At 44.7% G+C, this 18,318-nt stretch overlaps 1 protein-coding gene across 1 annotated transcript in view; it reads right to left on the bottom strand.

Annotated features, from left to right (window-relative positions):
• Positions 1–11,126: 11,126 nt before the first annotated feature.
• The window catches only part of CHAF1B (chromatin assembly factor 1 subunit B), a 216,343-nt gene continuing 209,151 nt past the window's right edge, over positions 11,127–18,318 (bottom strand). The window contains exon 14 of the mRNA XM_069202533.1: positions 11,127–12,196. Within this exon, the coding sequence (XP_069058634.1) occupies positions 12,069–12,196 (128 nt within the window). The 3' untranslated portion in view covers positions 11,127–12,068. The remainder of the gene's footprint in view (positions 12,197–18,318) is intronic.

Here is an 18,318-nt window from a genome sequence, read left to right as displayed (position 1 = left end):
CGATGCCAACGTGCCATTGTCTCCCCCTACTGGTGTGAGAACATTCACTCTACTCTTAGTTGGTGGAATATACTAACGGAATGTATAGCCCTTCTGCCAAAGCCTATACCAGTAATTTAAGATACTCTCCTTAGGTGAAGGCCTGAGCCGGAGAAAGGGGCTTACATTCCTGGCACAACCCTCGGACGTGTGCTTTATAGCTATACCAAAGTTGTTGGATTTATTGTGACTAACCACATGACATTCTAAAAGGTTTGAAACCAAAAATACTGCTTATAAAATATTGTATGGAAACAACCATTTTAATAATTGATTGGATGATCAATGAAAAGAAAAGAAAAAAAAGCGGTGTAGGAAGCAACCGAAAGAGCCAGAAGTCTGGTTGAGTAACACATGTATAAGGAGGGGCACAGGAGGAATAGACAAACATAGCACAATAGGAGGGAAGAGCAAATGGGACTAGGAAAGAGTGCAAGGGCAAATTAAGAAGTACAAAGGGGAAAGAAAAAGATCATGTAAAAGACTAAGGAAGACAGAAAGAAGGAATTAGGGACAGCAGGGCCTTCAGAGGAAGAATGAGTGAAGCCAATAGAAAAAGAAAAATAGGGAGATCAAAAGAGTATTGGGGAAGAAATGAAGTGGAATGAGAGCAAGAGAACAGACCACAACAGGAGGAAAGGGAAGAAAGTTTGAGGGATCACTAAAGGCATGGCTGAGCAAGGATGAAGAGAAATGAGGAGAGAGTACAGAATAAAAGGGTAGCAAGGTTCATCAAGGGAGCTCTATGGGGGAGTGTAAGGAAATGCCTCCTTGGCATGGTTACCCCCTGACTTTTTGCCTTTGCTGATGCTAAGTTATGATTTGCAAGTGTGCTGGAACCCTGCTAACCAGGCCCCAGCACCAGTGTTCTCTCACTAAACTGTACCTTTGTCTCCACAATTGGCACAACCCTGGCACCCAGGTAAGCATCTTGTAAGTGGTACCCCTGATACCAAGGGCCCTGATGGCAGGGAAGGTCTCTAAGGGCTGCAGCATGTCTTATGCCACCCTAGGGACCATTCACTCAGCACATGCACACTGCCTCTCTGCTTGTGTGTGCTGGTGGGGAGAAAATGACTAAGTCGACATGGCACTCCCCTCAGAGTGCCATGCCAACCTCACACTGCCTGTGGCACAGGTAAGTCACCCCTCTAGCAGGCCTTATAGCCCTATGGCAGGGTGCACTATACCATAGGTGAGGGCATATGTGCATGAGCACTATGCCCCTACAGTGTCTAAGCAAAACCTTAGACATTGTAAGTGCTGGGTAGCCATAAGAGTATATGGTCTGGGAGTTTGTCAAACACGAACTCCACAGTACCATAATATCTACACTGGGAAGTTTGGTATCAAATTTCTCAGCACAATAAATGCACACTGATGCCAGTGTACAATTTATTGTAAAGTACACCCAGAGGGCATCTTAGAGATGCCCCCTGAAAACCTAACCGACTTCCAGTGTAGGCCGACCAGTTTCTGCCAGGCTGCCACACACCAGACATGTTGCTGGCCACATGGGGAGAGTGCCTTTGTCACTCGGTGGCTAGGAACAAAGCCTGTACTGGGTGGAGGTGCTTCTCACCTCACCCTGCAGGAACTGTAACACCTGGCGGTGAGCCTCAAAGGCTCACCCCTTTTGTTACAGCGCCCCAGGGCATCCCAGCTAGTGGAGATGCCCACCCCTCCGGCCACTGCCCCCACTTTTGGCGGCAAGGCTGGAGGAGATAATGAGGGATCCGGCGCCTGGAACCAACACTGCACCAGCAGCCCCCAGGACCTGAAGGAACCGAACTCCAGTGCAGGAGAGACCCCCAGGCTACCCTCTGCCTAGCCCAGATGGTGGCTGCCCCAAGGAGCCCCCACCCTGTGCCTGCCTGCATCTTTGAAATGACCCCCGGGTCCCTCCATTACTTCCTATCTAAAACCAGACGCCTGTTTGCACACTGCACCCGGCCACCCCTGTGCCACTGAGGGGGTACTTTCTGTGCCTTCTTGTGCGCCCCCCAGTGCCCTACAAAACCCCCCCTGGTCTGCCCCTCGAGGACGCGGGTACATACCAGCTGGCAGACTGGAACCAGGGCACCCCTGTCCTCTATTGAAGCCTATGTGTTTTGGGCACCTTTGACCTTGCACCTGACAGGCCCAGAGTTGCTGGTGTGGTAACTTTGGGGTTGCCTTGAACCTCCAACGGTGGGCTATCTTTGCTCCCAACTTTGAGACTTGTAAGTGTTTTACTTACCTGCAAACCTAACCTTTACTTACTTCCCCCAGGAACTGTTGATTTTTGCACTGTGTCCACTTTGAAAATAGCTTATTGCCATTTTTACTAAGACTGTATGTGATATTGCTTTTATTCAAAGTTCCTAAAGTAACTAAGTGAAGTACCTTACATTTAAAGTATTACTTGTAAATCTTGACCCTGTGGTTCTTAAAATAAACTAAGAAAAGATTTTTCAATATAAAAATCTATTGGCCTGGAGTAAATATTTGAGTGTGTGTTCCTCATTTATTGCCTGTGTGTGTACAACAAATGCTTAACACTACCCTCTGATAAGCCTACTGCTCGACCACACTACCACAAAATAGGGCATTAGAATTATCCACTTTTGCCACTATCTTACCTTTAAGGGGAACCCTTGGACGCTGTGCACACTTTCTTACTTTGAGATAGTATATACAGAGCAAACTTCCTACAGGTAGCAAGACAGAAGATAAGAGTAAGTGAGCAACAAGAGGACACTGAGAACTGCTACGGCACAGTGAGCTGACCTACCATAATGTAGTGCAAGCTTTGTGAAGCTAGTAATTTAGAATAAGAACATTCCATAAAGGATATTTTTCCGAAATAATCTGGTCAAAAACTGCTCCAGAGAACAAGCATTGACAAAGCCAATAAGTCTAGCCTTGGCGGGCAGACGTTTTGCTTTGTCAGTGTTTGGCTTATCTTGGTTTTTGTCAAACTTAGTTGGGAAAAACTGCTGGGCACTCGTCAATCTTAAAAAAAAGCATTTGCAATGCAATAGGTCTCGTGTTTGTGACAATTTGCGCTATTGGCGTTGTACATGACAATATCTTTTACCTATGTGTTTTGATTTGGAGTGTACTGGATATATGCCAGGTGCCACAGCAACCCTCCCAGGTCTGTTGCCTCAGGACAGGACACAGCAAGGCTGCCATCTTGCAAGTGTTTTTGCCTCATTCCTACACACTGTGATGTTCTACACAGGAGATCAGAGGGTGATGAGGAAGTGCTCTGCACCTGTGACATCGACACCTCTTAACAGTAGGCAGTTGTAGGAAGCTGGCTCTGTATATACTAAATCAAAGTGAGCTATATTGTGCAGAGTCCAGGGGTTCCCCAGAGGCAATAATAGATAATACTAATGCTCTATTTGTGGTAGAGTGGTCAAGCAGTTAGGCTTATCAGAGGGTAGTGTGTTAAGCACTTGCTGTACCCACACAAGCAATAGAAGGAACACACTCAGACAACTCCAGACCAATAGGATTTTATATAGAAAAATAGGTTTTGTTAATTTATTTCTAGAACCACAAGGTTCAGTTTGCAGGTAAGTACATAAATTAAAAGGTACTTCGCATAGGTATATTCAGGACTTTGAATCAAATCGACAGTACATACAGTTTTCTTTGAAATGGCAAAAAGCTATTTTAAAAGTATACAGTGCAATTTTCAACAGTTCATGGGGAAGGAAAATAAAGTACAGTTTGAGGTAATTAAACTTATTCTCCGGGGCATAGGTAGCCCACCGTTGGGGGTTCAAGATAACCCCAAACACCCAGCAAAACGGGCCGGTTAGGTGCAGAGGTCAAACAGGAGCCAAAATAATGTGGGCCCCTATGGAGACAGGGGGTGCTCCGGTCCGCTTGCAGGTAAGTATCCGCTTTGTCGGAGGGCAGACCAGGGGGGGGGGGTTTAGAGGAGCACTGGAGGGGCCCCAAGTAGGCACCAATCCCACGTGCTCAGCCGTACAGGGGTGGCCAGGTGTAAACAGGGCATCGGGTTTCCAATGAAACTATGAGGGGACCCCAGGGTCACTTAGGCTCTGCACGCAGGGCACAGGGGGGTTCCTCAGCAAGCCACTGACTGGATAGGGAGGAGGACCACCTGCTGGTCGTTGCTGCACCAGTGGTCAGTTTCTTTCAAGTCTTGGGGCTGCAGGTGCAGTGTTTCTCCAGGCATCGGATATCTTCATCCCGGGCAGTTGCAGTCAAGGGGGGGGGGTGAGGGGGGTCCTCGGGATTCCCTCTGCAGGCGTTGCCGTGGAGGGGTCAGCCCAGGGTGGACATTCGGTCGGAATCGTCTGGGGATCCTCTCTGGATAGTTGGGTCACGTGGACACAGGCGTCAGGTGCCTATTGGTTAGGACTCAATTTGGAGTAAGATGGAAGTCCTTAGAAACAGAATCTTCGGTTTCTCTTTTGTAGACAGTGGCGCGGTCTTTAGGAGTTCTTGGTCCTTCTGGGTGCAGGGCAAGCATCTGTATTTGAACAGAGGCCACTGGTCCCGCTGAATGAGTCACTGGTTCTTTGCAGGTTCTCTGAAGCAGGAGACAGGTTGATAGGGCTGGGGGCAAAGCAGTTTTAGTCTCCTTTTCTTCTCGGGTTTCAGCCTAGCAGTCCTTCTTGTAGGTCGCCAGGAATCCGACTAGGGTTCAGGGAAGCCCTTAAATACTACATTTAGGGACGTTTTTAGGGGTCAGAGGGCAGTAGCCAATGGCTACTGTCCCTGAGGGTTGCTACACCCTTATTGTGCTCCCTCCCTTTGGTGAGGTAGGGCACATTCCTAACCCTATTGGTCCCCATCTTCCAAACCAAGGTAGAGGGTTCTGCAGGGAGGGATCACCCCAGCTCTGGACACATTAGGGGTGGGCCTGGCAGGGGAAGGGTGTGTGTGTGTGTGTGTGTGTCACTCCTCCCTGCTTTCCCTAATTTTCCCGCCGGACTTGCTGCCAAAAAGTGGGGCTTTGTCCAGGGGCAGGCAACTCCACTAGCTGGAGTGCCCTGGTGCACTGTAACACTAGGCTTGAGCCTTTGAGGCTCACCGCTAGGTATTACAGTTCCTGCAGGGGGGAGGTGGGAAGCACATCCACCCAGGACAGGCTTTGTTTCTGGCAACAGAGAACACAAATGCTCTCTCCCCATGTGGCCAGAAACTCGACTGGTCAGTCCTGCACTAGCAGTTTGGCTAACATGCAGGGGGCATCTCTAAGATGCCCCCAGGTGCATTTTTCAATAACTCCCTCATTGGCATCAGTGTGGGTTTATTGTGCTGAGAAGTTTGATACCAAACTTCCCAGTATTCAGTGTAGCCATTATGGTGTTGGAGTTCGTAATGACAAACACCCAGACCATGTACTCTTATGGCTACCCTGCACTTACAATGGCTAAGAACTGACTTAGACACTGTAGGGGCATATTGCTCATGGAGCTATGCCCTCACCTGTGGTATAGTGCACCCTGCCTTAGGGCTGTAAGAGGGGTGACTTATCTATGCCACAGGAAGTGGTTTAGTGACAGGGCACCCTGAGTGGGGTGCCATTTCAACTTTGTCTTTTTCTCCCCACCAGCACACACAAGCTGCAAGGTAGTGCGCATGGGCCTAGTGAGGGGTCCCTTAGGGTGGCATAATACATGCTTCAGCCCTTCGATACCTTCCCTGGCCACAGGGCCCTTGGTACTCTGGGTAACTTTTACAAGGGACTTTGTGTGCCAGGGCTGTGCCAATTGTGGAAACAAAGGTACAGTTTTGGAAATTGAACACTAGTGCTGGGGCCTGGTTTACAGGGTCCCAGCAAACTTCCAATCAAAGCTGGCATCAACACTAGGCAAAAAGAGGGGGGGGGGGGGTCACCATGCCAACAGTGGCATTTTCCTACAGCAGTGCTATTCATGTTTTAGACAGTGTTTCCAGAAATGGCATCTGCAAGGTCACAGTAGCTGTGAGGGGACTATCAAAGCCATGACACCAGCGAATTCTGAGAGGAGGACGTGATGAGTTTGCTCCACATTTGTGCCCTGATATGCTGCTCCTCCCACTGTGGCACCCTTGTTAGCTTCTTTGCACTACATGGTTAGGAACATTTCTGCCTCTACTAACTGAACTCTATTTGAAGAGGCCCAATTTACATCCAAAGGCTAGATGTTTTTTTGCTATCAAGCTTGAGGCCATGAAGTGCTCAAGTCTGGAGTCACAACTCCTTTTCCACCATTTTGGAGACAACACCTTTCACAATTTTCTTGCCTAGAACTAACCTATGTACTTGGTTGGTGACCCTACTGATGTTATCAAGAACACGTGCTATTGCCTAGTGTGAAGCTCTACTCAAGCCAGTTGGTTAATGTACCCACTGCAGAGGTCTTGGCAGAACTAGGATGTCACTGATTACAATCCTGATAGCTTTTTCACCTCTTAATCTCTGCAAGGTCAATACAAATGAATTATAGCAATTTTGTTAAGAATGGCACGTGCTTTCTAACGCTATGAAATGGCAAAACCTGTATTACCAAGTGCGCTATTTTTTTAATTTATAAAGAGTTATTCCCAGAATGGCCCAACACGCACCAGACAAAAAAACCCTAGGGAAGAGGATGCTACCAAAAATGAATGGGTTCTTGTATAATGTAACCAGTGCTCATTTAAAGCGCTGTAACACCTTTCGAGTTCCTGCTATATAAAACCGCAAAAAAATAAAGTGCTTGAATACCGTAGTTTCGAGTTTGCACTACATAAAAGTACCCCCCCCAAAAAAACAAAAAATAAGATACCGCGGACATTGCAAAGAAACAGCAAAATGCCCCAAAACAAGGAAGAAACATATGGCCAGGCAGCGCAAAGTGAGTAGGCAAAAGAAAAAAATAGCACCCCACACTAAGGTATCTTGCTGATCATGCAACAATCCATGTAACAATCAGTCTACAAGGCTGCAACAAACCAGCCTCAAGGCGGGACAAACGTAGGGTGACCAGGCGTCCCGGATTTGCCAGGACAGTTCCGGTTTTCCACCAGCTGGCCCAGCAGATTTCGGGAAATTTAGCTCATGTCACGGTTTTAAGAGAGGCTTGACTGGAAACTGTGGGAGGTGCCTTTTTAAAATTTTCCAAAGAAGGGGTAGTTAGCAGCTGTTATAAGAAAACAATTTAATTAATAAGCATGATATTGGCTTTAAAAATTGCATTTTACGTCCTTCCGTGCCTCTGCTGTTATTCTGTGCTAATGAGCGCTGTCCTGTGTGCTCAACTGAAATAAAATTGTAGTCCTATTTTTGTGAAATGTGCCGTTTTTTGGCTTTGAAAAACTTGTCACCCTGCCGCCATGAACATGAGCGCGAAGGAGACAAAAGAAAAAGGATGCTCGCTCGCAGTCAAACGTATTTGCCAATGTGCAAATTTCCATGTAATAGGGTTGATGGCCAAGGCGGTAACAAAACAGCCCCAAGGAGGTACAAACAAAGCATGCACCAATTAAAATAATGGATTTTTGAAAGGCAAGCCCACAAACGAGTGATAGTGATGGGCGTGCGTGGTTAAAAGCCCACACATAGGTTACAACAGGTTGTTCGCTCGACCTAAAAATAAAAAATAAATAAAAAAAAAACATATTGGCTAAAAGCAAACATATTTTGGTCTAAATGGACTTTGTGTGTGGATAGGTTAGAAATGGGGTTTCTGGTTGGCTTGGTATCCACCTAAGCCAGGCAGAACCCACCACTAATCAGGGTAAGGAAGTGCCACACACCAAATATAACCCCTGCTCACCCCATTGGTAGCTTGGCACAAGCAGTCCGGCATATACCAGAGGCAATGTGTAAAGCATTTGCACAATACACACACACTCCAGTGACAATACAACACAAAAAGGGCTCCACACACAGTTATATGAAAATAAACTGTATTGCATATAAAACCTAGACCAATAATTGCCAATTAGGCAATTGTCAAACCATCATAGTGCAATAACATACAGACTTATAGGTTTGCACACGTCATGACAAACCACCCTCCCTATGAGTACAATGCAGATTCTGTAATACACTTGTTATTCTAACAAGGCAAAGGAAACAACATGTAATCCAACATCAGGTCATGGAATGTAGTATAAACACAGAGCATAAAATACAATGGTGAAATACAGTACGTAGAGGAATCACCCAAAACACCTTGGACACGAAAGCCACAGCGTGCCTGCTCTCCTACAGGTTACATGGCACGTGAAAGCTCCAAACATATAGGAATCACCCAAAAATAACTTCTGCGCGTAGGCCACAGTGTATCTGCTCTTCTTTCACAAGTGGTATGGGACATACACCCACAACATCTGGGACAGGAGCTCCTGTGCTCCTACCACCGTACTTCCGGTAATGGAGGGCTCGGCAGGAACAGTACGTCTGTCGAAGATTCCTTCCTGTCCCACAAGCCACTACTAAGCTAGTGCCTCCCCCAACAGGTATGCCACCAGAGGAGGGCACACGTTTCCTGCGGGCAGGGAAACCTTGTTAGGTCCCCTGTGTAGGGAAAAATGAAAAGGCCATTGGGGCCACTGCAGGCTCCCCCAACAGAGAAAATACAATCCAACTGGAGCCTCCTGGCTCAGGGTCTTTGTCAATGCGACAACACTGCCACACGAGAAGCTTCTTGAACACCCATGCCCACCACAACAAAGATCCCACACCCGCCAAGGTCCATGAGGTCCCCGGAGTACGACTTCACTGCCCCAGAGCTGCTGAAACCAAAGGGGATACATGCTTGTGCCCTATGGGCACCAAATTGTGCGCTTGTCGGATTCCTCTTACAGCCGCCACTAGATTCCTCCTCCTTCGGGGCCCCTCCTAAAGGGCCTCACAGGGCCACAGCGCTCACCCTGCAGAGGACACAATAGGGTAGCGCACAGCACGCGCTAATCATGGTTCCAAACGCTGCTCCCAGGCATAATACGAGGAGGCAGCAATGAGGTGCTACAGTACAAAATATAGCACTCACCAGGTGCTGTAGCTGCAGGGCCAGTAATGGAACCACAGAACTCCTATGTTGGCCACTGGGAGATTACAGGGGGGGGCACACATAAGCAGAGAACCAACAGCAGGCCAGCACATCAGGGTCCTTGAGGTGAAGTGTCAGTCTCTCTGGTGGCCCATCAGGCCACAGGTCAGAACAAGTAGGTCAGTCCCAACAGCAGTTCCTTCTGGAAGTGTGCAGAACCAGCAGCATATGATTACAAGTTCACACAGTGTCTAAAAACAAGGGGTCACAGCCCCTCTACTTATGCTCACAATGCTTTTGATCTAGGGGAACTTCAAAAGAGTCTCAGAAGTGGACAACACCCCCTTTCAACTTCAGCCCTGGTTCCAGACATCAGTAGGAGGTAAACAAGCCCTTTGTGTGAGGGTAGGACACAGCCTATTAAAAATGCAAGTGCAGCCCGCAGCCCTCTCCAAGCGCAGGAAGACCATTTAGTATGCAGATGTAATCCTGTTACACCTCCATCCTCCCTGTGTGATTGCGGTCTGAAACGTATGCACAAACCCCAGCTGTCACTCTACCACAGAAGTGGATTGGAGTCAGGCAGCAGAGCACAAGAGTCATTAGCACAGTGAAATGCCCACTTTCTAAAACTGACATTTCCACAATAGTAATAGAAACCCACCTCCACCAATAGCCAGGATTTCTCATGATCATTCCAAACAGACCAAACATGGACATGCTACTCATCACATATCAGAAATGACCACTTAGACATACAAGGGAATTCCCCATACAAACATATGAGAGGAGTAGCACTCATAGCAGTGAGAAACCTAATAGGCTGTTTGTCACTACCAGGGCTTGCCACAAAATAAAGGCACATGTCCTACACTTTACCTACACGGCACCCAGCTCACAGAGCTACCTAGGGCCTACCTTAGGGGTGACCTATGTGTGTCAAAAGGGGAGATCCAGGCTTGGTAAGTAACTTTAGATGCCAAGTCAATGTAGCAGTAAACTGTGCATGCAGGCTCTGCAGTGGCAGGCCCAAGACAAGTTTGAAAGGCTACTTATGTTGGTGGCTCAGTCTGCGCTGCAGGCCTACTAGTAGCATTTAATTCACAGGCCCTGGGAATATGGTATACCACTTTGCCAGAGACTTACGGGTAAAATTAAATAAGCCAAAAGGTGTTAGCCACTTATACCACGTTTTAGGGGAGAAAGTATATGCACTTTACTACTGATTAGCATTGGCAAAGTGCCCAGAGTCCTAAAGCCAACAAAAAGAGGGTCTGAAAAATAGGAAGAGAAAGTCAAAAAGCTTGGGGATAACCCTGCAGAGAGGGCCATTTCCAACAATATGCTGCTTCTGAAAGAGTCGAAGGATGTCACTTAGTGAAGTTAGCTACTGGCCAAAGCAGGCTGAGCCACTACCCCATAATGTATACTGTACTGGGCAGATGAAAAACGTGCACAACAAAAACAAACAAATGGATGAAGAAGGCTTGCGGAAAGATCCTGAGTTTAACAATACATTATTTTTTTTATTTATTTTTTTAACAGAATCTAGGTATAATTAAAAGGTCGTATTTAAAACCAGACAAAAAAAATAGTCTATACTGTTTAGGATATTTAAAAAGAAATGCCTGCTGCTTGTGGACGAATCGGGTCAAAATATTCCAAATGCTTAAACTTCACCAGAAAGTCATATGTACATTTACTGTCTAGCTCAGCTGTACATTAAATGGATTGATGTTTATTTCCCATTTTGCAACATGCCTGTGAGTACTGCCCACTAATGTGAACGGTTCCTCGCTGGAGAGTTCAACAGTAGCTGCCACATCTTGTCTGATTTCAAACGTGTGACCTTGGCAGGGTAATGTTTTATTTTAATACCATTTGTTCTACTCCAGACTGAAGGGACTATACAGCCACATCGACCTTCCGGCCTCCAGGACATCAGATACAACTTCGGGTTATACAAGAAGAAAAGGAGGACTAATTATGACAGCTAAAACCTTCCCAGTTCAATTATCTTTCAATCATGCAATTCCAAATAAAGAAAATATCTTTTTATTCACCTTACAATAAAAAACGACAAAGAAGATTGGATGAATAGAAAACATTTTACTCAATTGGCGAGGTCTTTGTACATTGTTTCTTGTCACTAATGCATGGCAAGATTGAGCAATGTTGAGTCCAGTTAAATATTTATAGTGATACTGTAATTGGTGTTTTAGAGTTAACTGTATGTTTCATTAGATTTTAATTCACTGTTCGCAAACAGTATTCAAAACTGAATATCAAAGTAAGCATTAAGTGCTCGACTACTGTAAGAAATCTTAAATTACATTTGCTCAGACTGCAGCCAGTCCTTCATAGTCCAATACTTTTCTTGGAAGAAGCAGAAAGAAAATCTGTACACAACACATTATACACAACATGGAAAATAATCCAACTGGATAAGCATTCTGTACTAAGAATGCACAACAAAATCAGCCAAAACAGTTTACATTCTTACATAAGAAATGCGCACCGATACGAAATGAAGACAAGCATGTATATTTTCCCTGCCTCACAATTCTGTCAAGGATTCTGCTTTAATAATAGACATTGCACTCCATCTCTGAACTGCGCTGAAATAGAAAACAAGCAGAGAATTTTAACACGTTGGTGGTAGCAGACAAAACGATGCAACCTCAAACATCCCTTTCCTCCTTTCATTGAAAGCGACAGATGAACTTGGAACGAAACCTTGGAGGGAAACCAGAATCCGCATTCTCAAACTCTTGTAGCGTGAAGCATTCAGCAAGCCACCGTATGTAGGACATAATAGTTTGGAATACAACCAGTTGGGAGTCGTGCAACCACCTATATAACTTGGCAGACTTCTGCAAGTAAAAGGAAACTGTTTGAACAGCTAGGCACCTTCTACTGTAACGTTGGTCTATAGAACAACTCAGTTTTTTTGTGCCCTGAGTCTGCTTAGATAACAATCCAGCGTTCCAGAAGTTACTTGATGCTTCCATTTCGGTTGTGACAAACGCTTTATATCTATTTCATTGAATTTGTGGTACCAACACCAGTCTCGTGCTCAGAAGATGCAGAGATCGGAGACCCATCAGTCCTCAGGCGCTTGGATTCTGGCGTCTTGCACAGTTGGTCTTCAGAAGAAGATTTTTCTAGAAAATGAAAATAGCTTAAGTTATTTGTAATATTCTTGGTGATTAATAATTTTTCCTTGCAATTGTATTCTTGGACAAGCTAGATAAAAAGAAGGACCCTTTACATTTGTAGCGTAAAAGCAAATAGGAGGATCATCATTCATTAAGTGAACCTGTTTTAAGTCTCTGCAGCAGGAAAACGTCATTTTTATTTCTTTCCGAAGGGGCCAAAACAATATAACTACTATACAAGGTAGCAGCAAGAAAGACTGGTCTAAGATTATTCTGCTCGAGTTTTGTTGTTCAGCAGTCACTAAAATAACGCTTTTTTTGTTTTCTCCATTTGTGTGTGCACCTATGAAATAAGTGTTTAGAAACATGTTTTAGGTCTGATCTAATTATGCAGAAAATCTGGGAGTAAGAAATACACATTTGATCTTTTGGCAGTCTGATTCTTCCACTACCTGGTGAAATGGCTGCTTCATAAGTCTAACAAATATATACCATCACATTTACCCATAGACAGAATTGGAAAACCCCTTTGATCCATCAGCCCCCTGTTCTAATGAATCATTGACAGCAGGTCACCAGCCAAACAACCCTGGCTTTAAACATTCAATGCCAGGTGTAGTGACTGACATCTGTGAAGCGTGTGGTCACCATTCATATGGGACAGTGGAGAAAACATGGCAGAAGACTTTCCACATAGCAACAAAATGCATGACTAAGGTGACCCACTGTTGTGTGTGACACCTTCAGCGAATCCTGGCTTTTACCCAACTGCACTTTACTGCTGGTGTTATTAGAGCCCACAGATACAATGTTAACACATCAACATGTCAAGTTCCTGAATACAATGTGAGGTCTGTTAAAAGGTCTAGATAGACTTAAAGTTAGAGATTTGCCAAGACGACACTTGGCAGCTATGAATGTCCACACAACAGAAGCACCACTTTAAAGTAGTCAGGCAGAGCACCGAAAAGCAGTGGTGAGCATGCCTCAAGCATTAAGGTTCCAGTGCCTTAAAATGCAGGGATACAGTTAATCTGGTGTAATTCAAAAATTACAAGGTTTAACAAGGTATTACGGTGTTGGCAGTTTACCACCCCTACAATGTAGTAATATTCAATAAGGCTTAAGTGAATGACTCCCACAACTGTGATCAGGAATTTGGTTACTATATTGCACTATTAATTTTTAAACCTAGTATTAGTCTTCTAAACCAGACAATGTGAGAGGGAATGAGATGGGAAAAAGGGCAATAAGATTTGAGTGGGTAAGCCCATTTGACACTGCCAATGGGAAGATGCTACATACATCTTGAAATTAAATATACGCTTAATTACAAAAACTGCAAAAAAACATGTTTTGTGAACACAGGAAAAGCACAGTTTGACTATTTTGGGCATCTGGTAGCCAAACAGACAACCACCGAATTCACAAACTTTGGAAAACAATGAGAAAACATTACAGACATACATCACAAACACCGAAAAAAAAAGGACAGTCTACCCATAATGATTTAGCGCATAAAGAAAGTTGGCTTATAAATGCCTGTGTACTTTCCCCTTTGAACATGGAATACGCACTGTATATTAAGTGTAGGTTTATGCCCTTAAATGTATTCTGTACTTGGTATCTGGTGGGACCAATGCAAGTCACTCCTTGCCCGTGTGCATGTGTCCCCTCAGGTGAGAAGCTCCAAGCATGCAACTTTGCTGCATCTTAAAGAAACATGGTCAACAAAAATGTTCATGACCACATACCTTTTGTTAAATTCCATTTCTTGACCCTATATATGAGAAAAGAAATATAATTCCCACTAACGAAAGGGTTATTTTAGGGTCTAATGTATACTCCTCGATGGGTAGAGGCAATTAATTGGAAGTGCAATCAAAATGATAGTTTAGTTAATTTTCACCCTGGGAAATAATTTTGGATTAAAACTTATTCTTAAGAATGATCATGAAATGTCTGGCTTGAAGTAAGGTATTTAGTAGTTTATGGAACCTTTGACCAATAGATACATGAAACCACCTGCCAGAGATACGATACGGCATTTGTGAGGGGGTGAACTAGTGTTCGAGTCAGTGCTGTTTAACTGCCACACTACATGTTGTACTAGCAGATCTATACTTTAAACTCTCCAAGAAAGCCTCCATCACTGACACCTTGAATGTATTATGTGGGAAAACTAAGTCAGTTCCATCTGAGCAATGTGCATTAAACACTTCAGAATGTAGGCACTCACCACTGGGCACTAATATTTCCTTTTCACTACACCAGATTACAAATGTACTTCATGTCAGGCCTTAGCATACAGGAGAAGCATCCTTGGTGCTCAAGATACATTTAGATATTCTGGATCAATATTTAGGTGGTTGTGTTCTAGGACGTCATGCACCCTGATCGAAAGTGTCGAGATCGGTTAAGAAATCCCTCAATCAACGGTATTTATCCAGAATGGTTCACACCATGAGTTGACTGAATCATGTTAGTCTCTCCCAAATCAGTGTGAGTGGGATCCGTGCCATCAACTATTTCTGCAGACAGGTACAGGCCAATCTCCAGAAGCAATTAAAAGGGCATTCACTAATTAAAGGCCTGGACAGCAGCACATTTTATGAATTGCTTCGACAAGTGCTCAACCTCTTGCACAACCACTATATCTTCCAAACGTTTAAATGACAGTGCACTGGAATTCGAATTGTGCATGTTTTTAGCTGTGGTCGGTTATGCCTGATTTTATTGGCATTTGTTATTTTCTACCATATATGTACACAGAACAGTTAGAGATCATAATGCGTAGAATTGCAACAAGTGTCTGGCGCGCTGTTACTCACAATGCAGTATAAGTGGCAGGATTCTAAATCAGTACAATAATTATAACCAGCAAGCAATGGTTGGGGGCACATATATGCTTATGCCTAAACATAGGCAGGTGCTAAAACTTGCTGTTTTTACTATAGAGCAAGGCTAGTGTAACAAGGAAAAAAAAAAGGAAAGGTACCTGCACTCACTACGTGTGCCAACTGTAGGCTAACAAGGGTGAAACCAATGGTCAGTTAGGAAACTATATTTATTTAATGCGTTTTTATATAGCGCGGACTTTACCCGAAGGTGTCAGAGTGCTTCACAATAGGCAAAGTAAAGATACAAGAGGAGAAGAATTACAAGTGAGCCTGTTACAAAAACAAAAGTTACATTACATGAGGCAATAGTGATAATTGTGCAAGTATCAGGAGCAAAAAAAAAAAATACACGAGGTAGCAAACGATACGTTACGAAAGGAAAAAGTGACGTGTGCAGGTTACAAGAGCAAATAAAGTACGAGTAGAGGTAAAAAAAAAAAAATGCAATAAATGGTGGACACTCAAAACACTAAAACAATAGTTACGTTACATGAGGCAGTGGTGGCCGTTGTGCATGTATCAAAAGCAAACAAGATATAAGAGGTAGCAAATGATACGTTGTAAAAGGAAAGGTGCCGTGTGCATGTTACAAAAGAGTACAAAATACAGGTAGAGGTATAATACTGCACTAAATGGCAGACACTCAAAACACAAAAACACCCTGGGAAGGCACTTCTATAGGCATGGAGAACAGAATTTCCTATAATGGAAGGACTTCCTTCAGAAAACAGGGCTTGAATTAAATTTGGAAGTGCCTTTGAAGGAGGAGAGCTTTGAGGTCAGTTTTGAAGGCCTGGGAAGAGGTGGTGGTCTGAAGCTGAGGCGGAAGTGAGTTCCAGATTCTCACCGCGTTGCCTGAGAAAGATTGGGCCATTGATCTTTCCTTCTTGAAAATGGGAGGTTCAAGCAATAACTTTTCTGCATTACGTGAAGGTCTGGAGCCCCCAGAGAGTTTGTTTATTCATCATGTAGCGAGGGGAGGAGGAGTGCAGGGCTTTGTGGGTGATACATGCAGTTTTGTAGATAGATCTTGCCTCTATGGGAAGCCAACGGAGGGTGGATAAAATGGGTGCGATGTGGTCGCTTCTTTTGGCCCCATATATGAAACGAGCTGCTGAATGGAGAATAGACTTCAGGGGGGAAAGGTGGGATTTGGGAAGGCCAGTAAGAAGAGAGTTGCAGTAGTCCAATCTGGAGAGAACCAGCGATTGGACCAGGGTTTTCAGGTCGTGCTCCGGGAAGAAGCGACGAATCCCCCAAAGAAGGCGCAGTTGGTGTCGAGCAGACTTAGCAATGGAGTCTATGTGGGAGAGTAGATTGAGTTTTTTGTCGAGTAGGACACCAAGGGATTTTGCACTCTCGACAATGATGGGCTTATTGTTCATTAGATTGATCTGATCCATCCATGATTGCACTGGGGGATGTGAAAGTGAGGAGGAGAGGAGGAGGAATTCTGTTTGAGGGATTCAGGATCAGTTGATGAGTTAACATCCAGTTTTGAATGGAGTCGAGAGTAGAGCTAAGGAAGGAGAGATCGTGAGTGGAGGCCACCTTAAGGTAGATCTGAGTGTCATCCGCATATAGATGATAGTGGATCCCGGATTTACTCAGGAGATTTCTCAACGGTTCTAGATAGAGATTGAACAGTGTGGGTGCAAGTATGGAGCCTTGAGGAAAACCTTGACTGACCGCTAAAGGAGCTGAAAGACTGTTCGCTATTTTGATCATTTGAGATCTATCAGAGAGGAAGGAGGCAATCCATTTGAGCACAGTGCCCTCCATGCCCATTCTCTGTTGAAGAGTGTTAAGGAGAGTGTTGTGATTGACAGTGTCAAAGGCTGCAGAAAGGTCAAGAAGAATTAGAAGACAAGACTCCCCTGAATCGAGTATCCGTAGCGCGTCATCAATCATTAGCAGCAGGGCTGTTTCAGTGCTGCAGTTTTGAATGAAGCCGGACTGGAAATTGTCAAGAAGATAATTTTCCTTGATATGGCGAGAGAGTTGTTTCGCTACACATTTTTCTGTGATTTTCGCAAGAAAGGGTAGGTTAGTGATGGGACGGTAGTTGTTGAGGTCGTTCGCATCAGCGGTGGGTTTTTTAAGCAGAGGGGTGACCTGCCCAGTTTTGAAGGAAACAGGAAGGGAGCCTTGACTGAGGGAGAGGTTGACCAGAGTGGTCCAATAGGAAAGAGTAGTATAGAAATCAATGGCAATGGCACTAGGGATGGGGTCAAGAGAATGGTTAGAGGGCTTTGTATCGAGGATGCATTTAAGGAGATCATCGTCAGAGATGGGGTCAAAGTTTTGCCAAATGGTTAAGGATTTGCGCTCCTCTGTAGGGGTAGGATGAATGACCTGATCTACAAGTGATTTTACCTTTTCGTCAAAGAATACAGCGAATTCCGCTGCTTTCTTTGTGGAATCTTCCAATTTAGAGGTTGGGGGAGAGCTGTTTGGGTTCTTGATGAGGTCGAATAGCTTTTTGGGTCTATTTTTGGCTGAGTCAAGGAGGGATTTGTAGTGTGACGCTTTTCCAAGGAAGATGAGCTTGTGGTACTTGGATCTTGCTGAACGAAGCGTGGCCAAATTTTCAGTGGAGGGCGCTTGTCTCCATTGTTTCTCAAGGGCTCTTAGGAACTTCCTTTCTTCATAGAGGGATTTGTTGAACCAAGGTGCTGAGGGAGTGGGCCTTTTCTTTTTGCTTTGGAGAGGAGCGACATTATTGATTTCGATTGCAAGGACTGTGAGGCATTGGGAGGTGAGTTCGTTAACATCTAGGTCCGGGTCTAGCCTTGGAAGTGATAGCAAAGCAGAATCACAGAGGGTACTGAGGTCAATATTTTTAGTGTCACGGAACCAGGAAGTAGCCCTCTTAGGCTGGCCAAGAGTTATAGAGTGTGATAGGTGAAGAGAGAATGGGATGAGGAGGTGGTCCGACCAGTCTACATGAATAGGGGTAGCGATAGTCAGCAAGCCTGCTTTAGAAATAACAAGGTCCAGGATTGAGCCTTTAGAGTGTGTTGTTTCTGTGCAGTGTTGGATAAGATCGTTTGCAGAGAGGAAGGTGGCCAGCAACTTCGCATTGGTGTCTTGAGGCGAGCCCCAGTGGACATTGAAGTCACCCACGAAGATCTGATTGTCACTTTGCGTGAATTGGTCGCTGATGCAGTCCGTGAGTTCCTCCATAAACGAAGGGCTGCTACCAGGCGGGTGGTAAATAGCATGGAA

The sequence above is a fragment of the Pleurodeles waltl genome, chromosome 8 (assembly GCF_031143425.1).
Source record: "Pleurodeles waltl isolate 20211129_DDA chromosome 8, aPleWal1.hap1.20221129, whole genome shotgun sequence".
In the NCBI taxonomy this organism is placed as follows: domain Eukaryota; kingdom Metazoa; phylum Chordata; class Amphibia; order Caudata; family Salamandridae; genus Pleurodeles; species Pleurodeles waltl.
The sequence above is the reverse complement of the archived record's forward strand: the minus strand, read 5'-3'. Positions and strand labels throughout refer to the sequence as shown.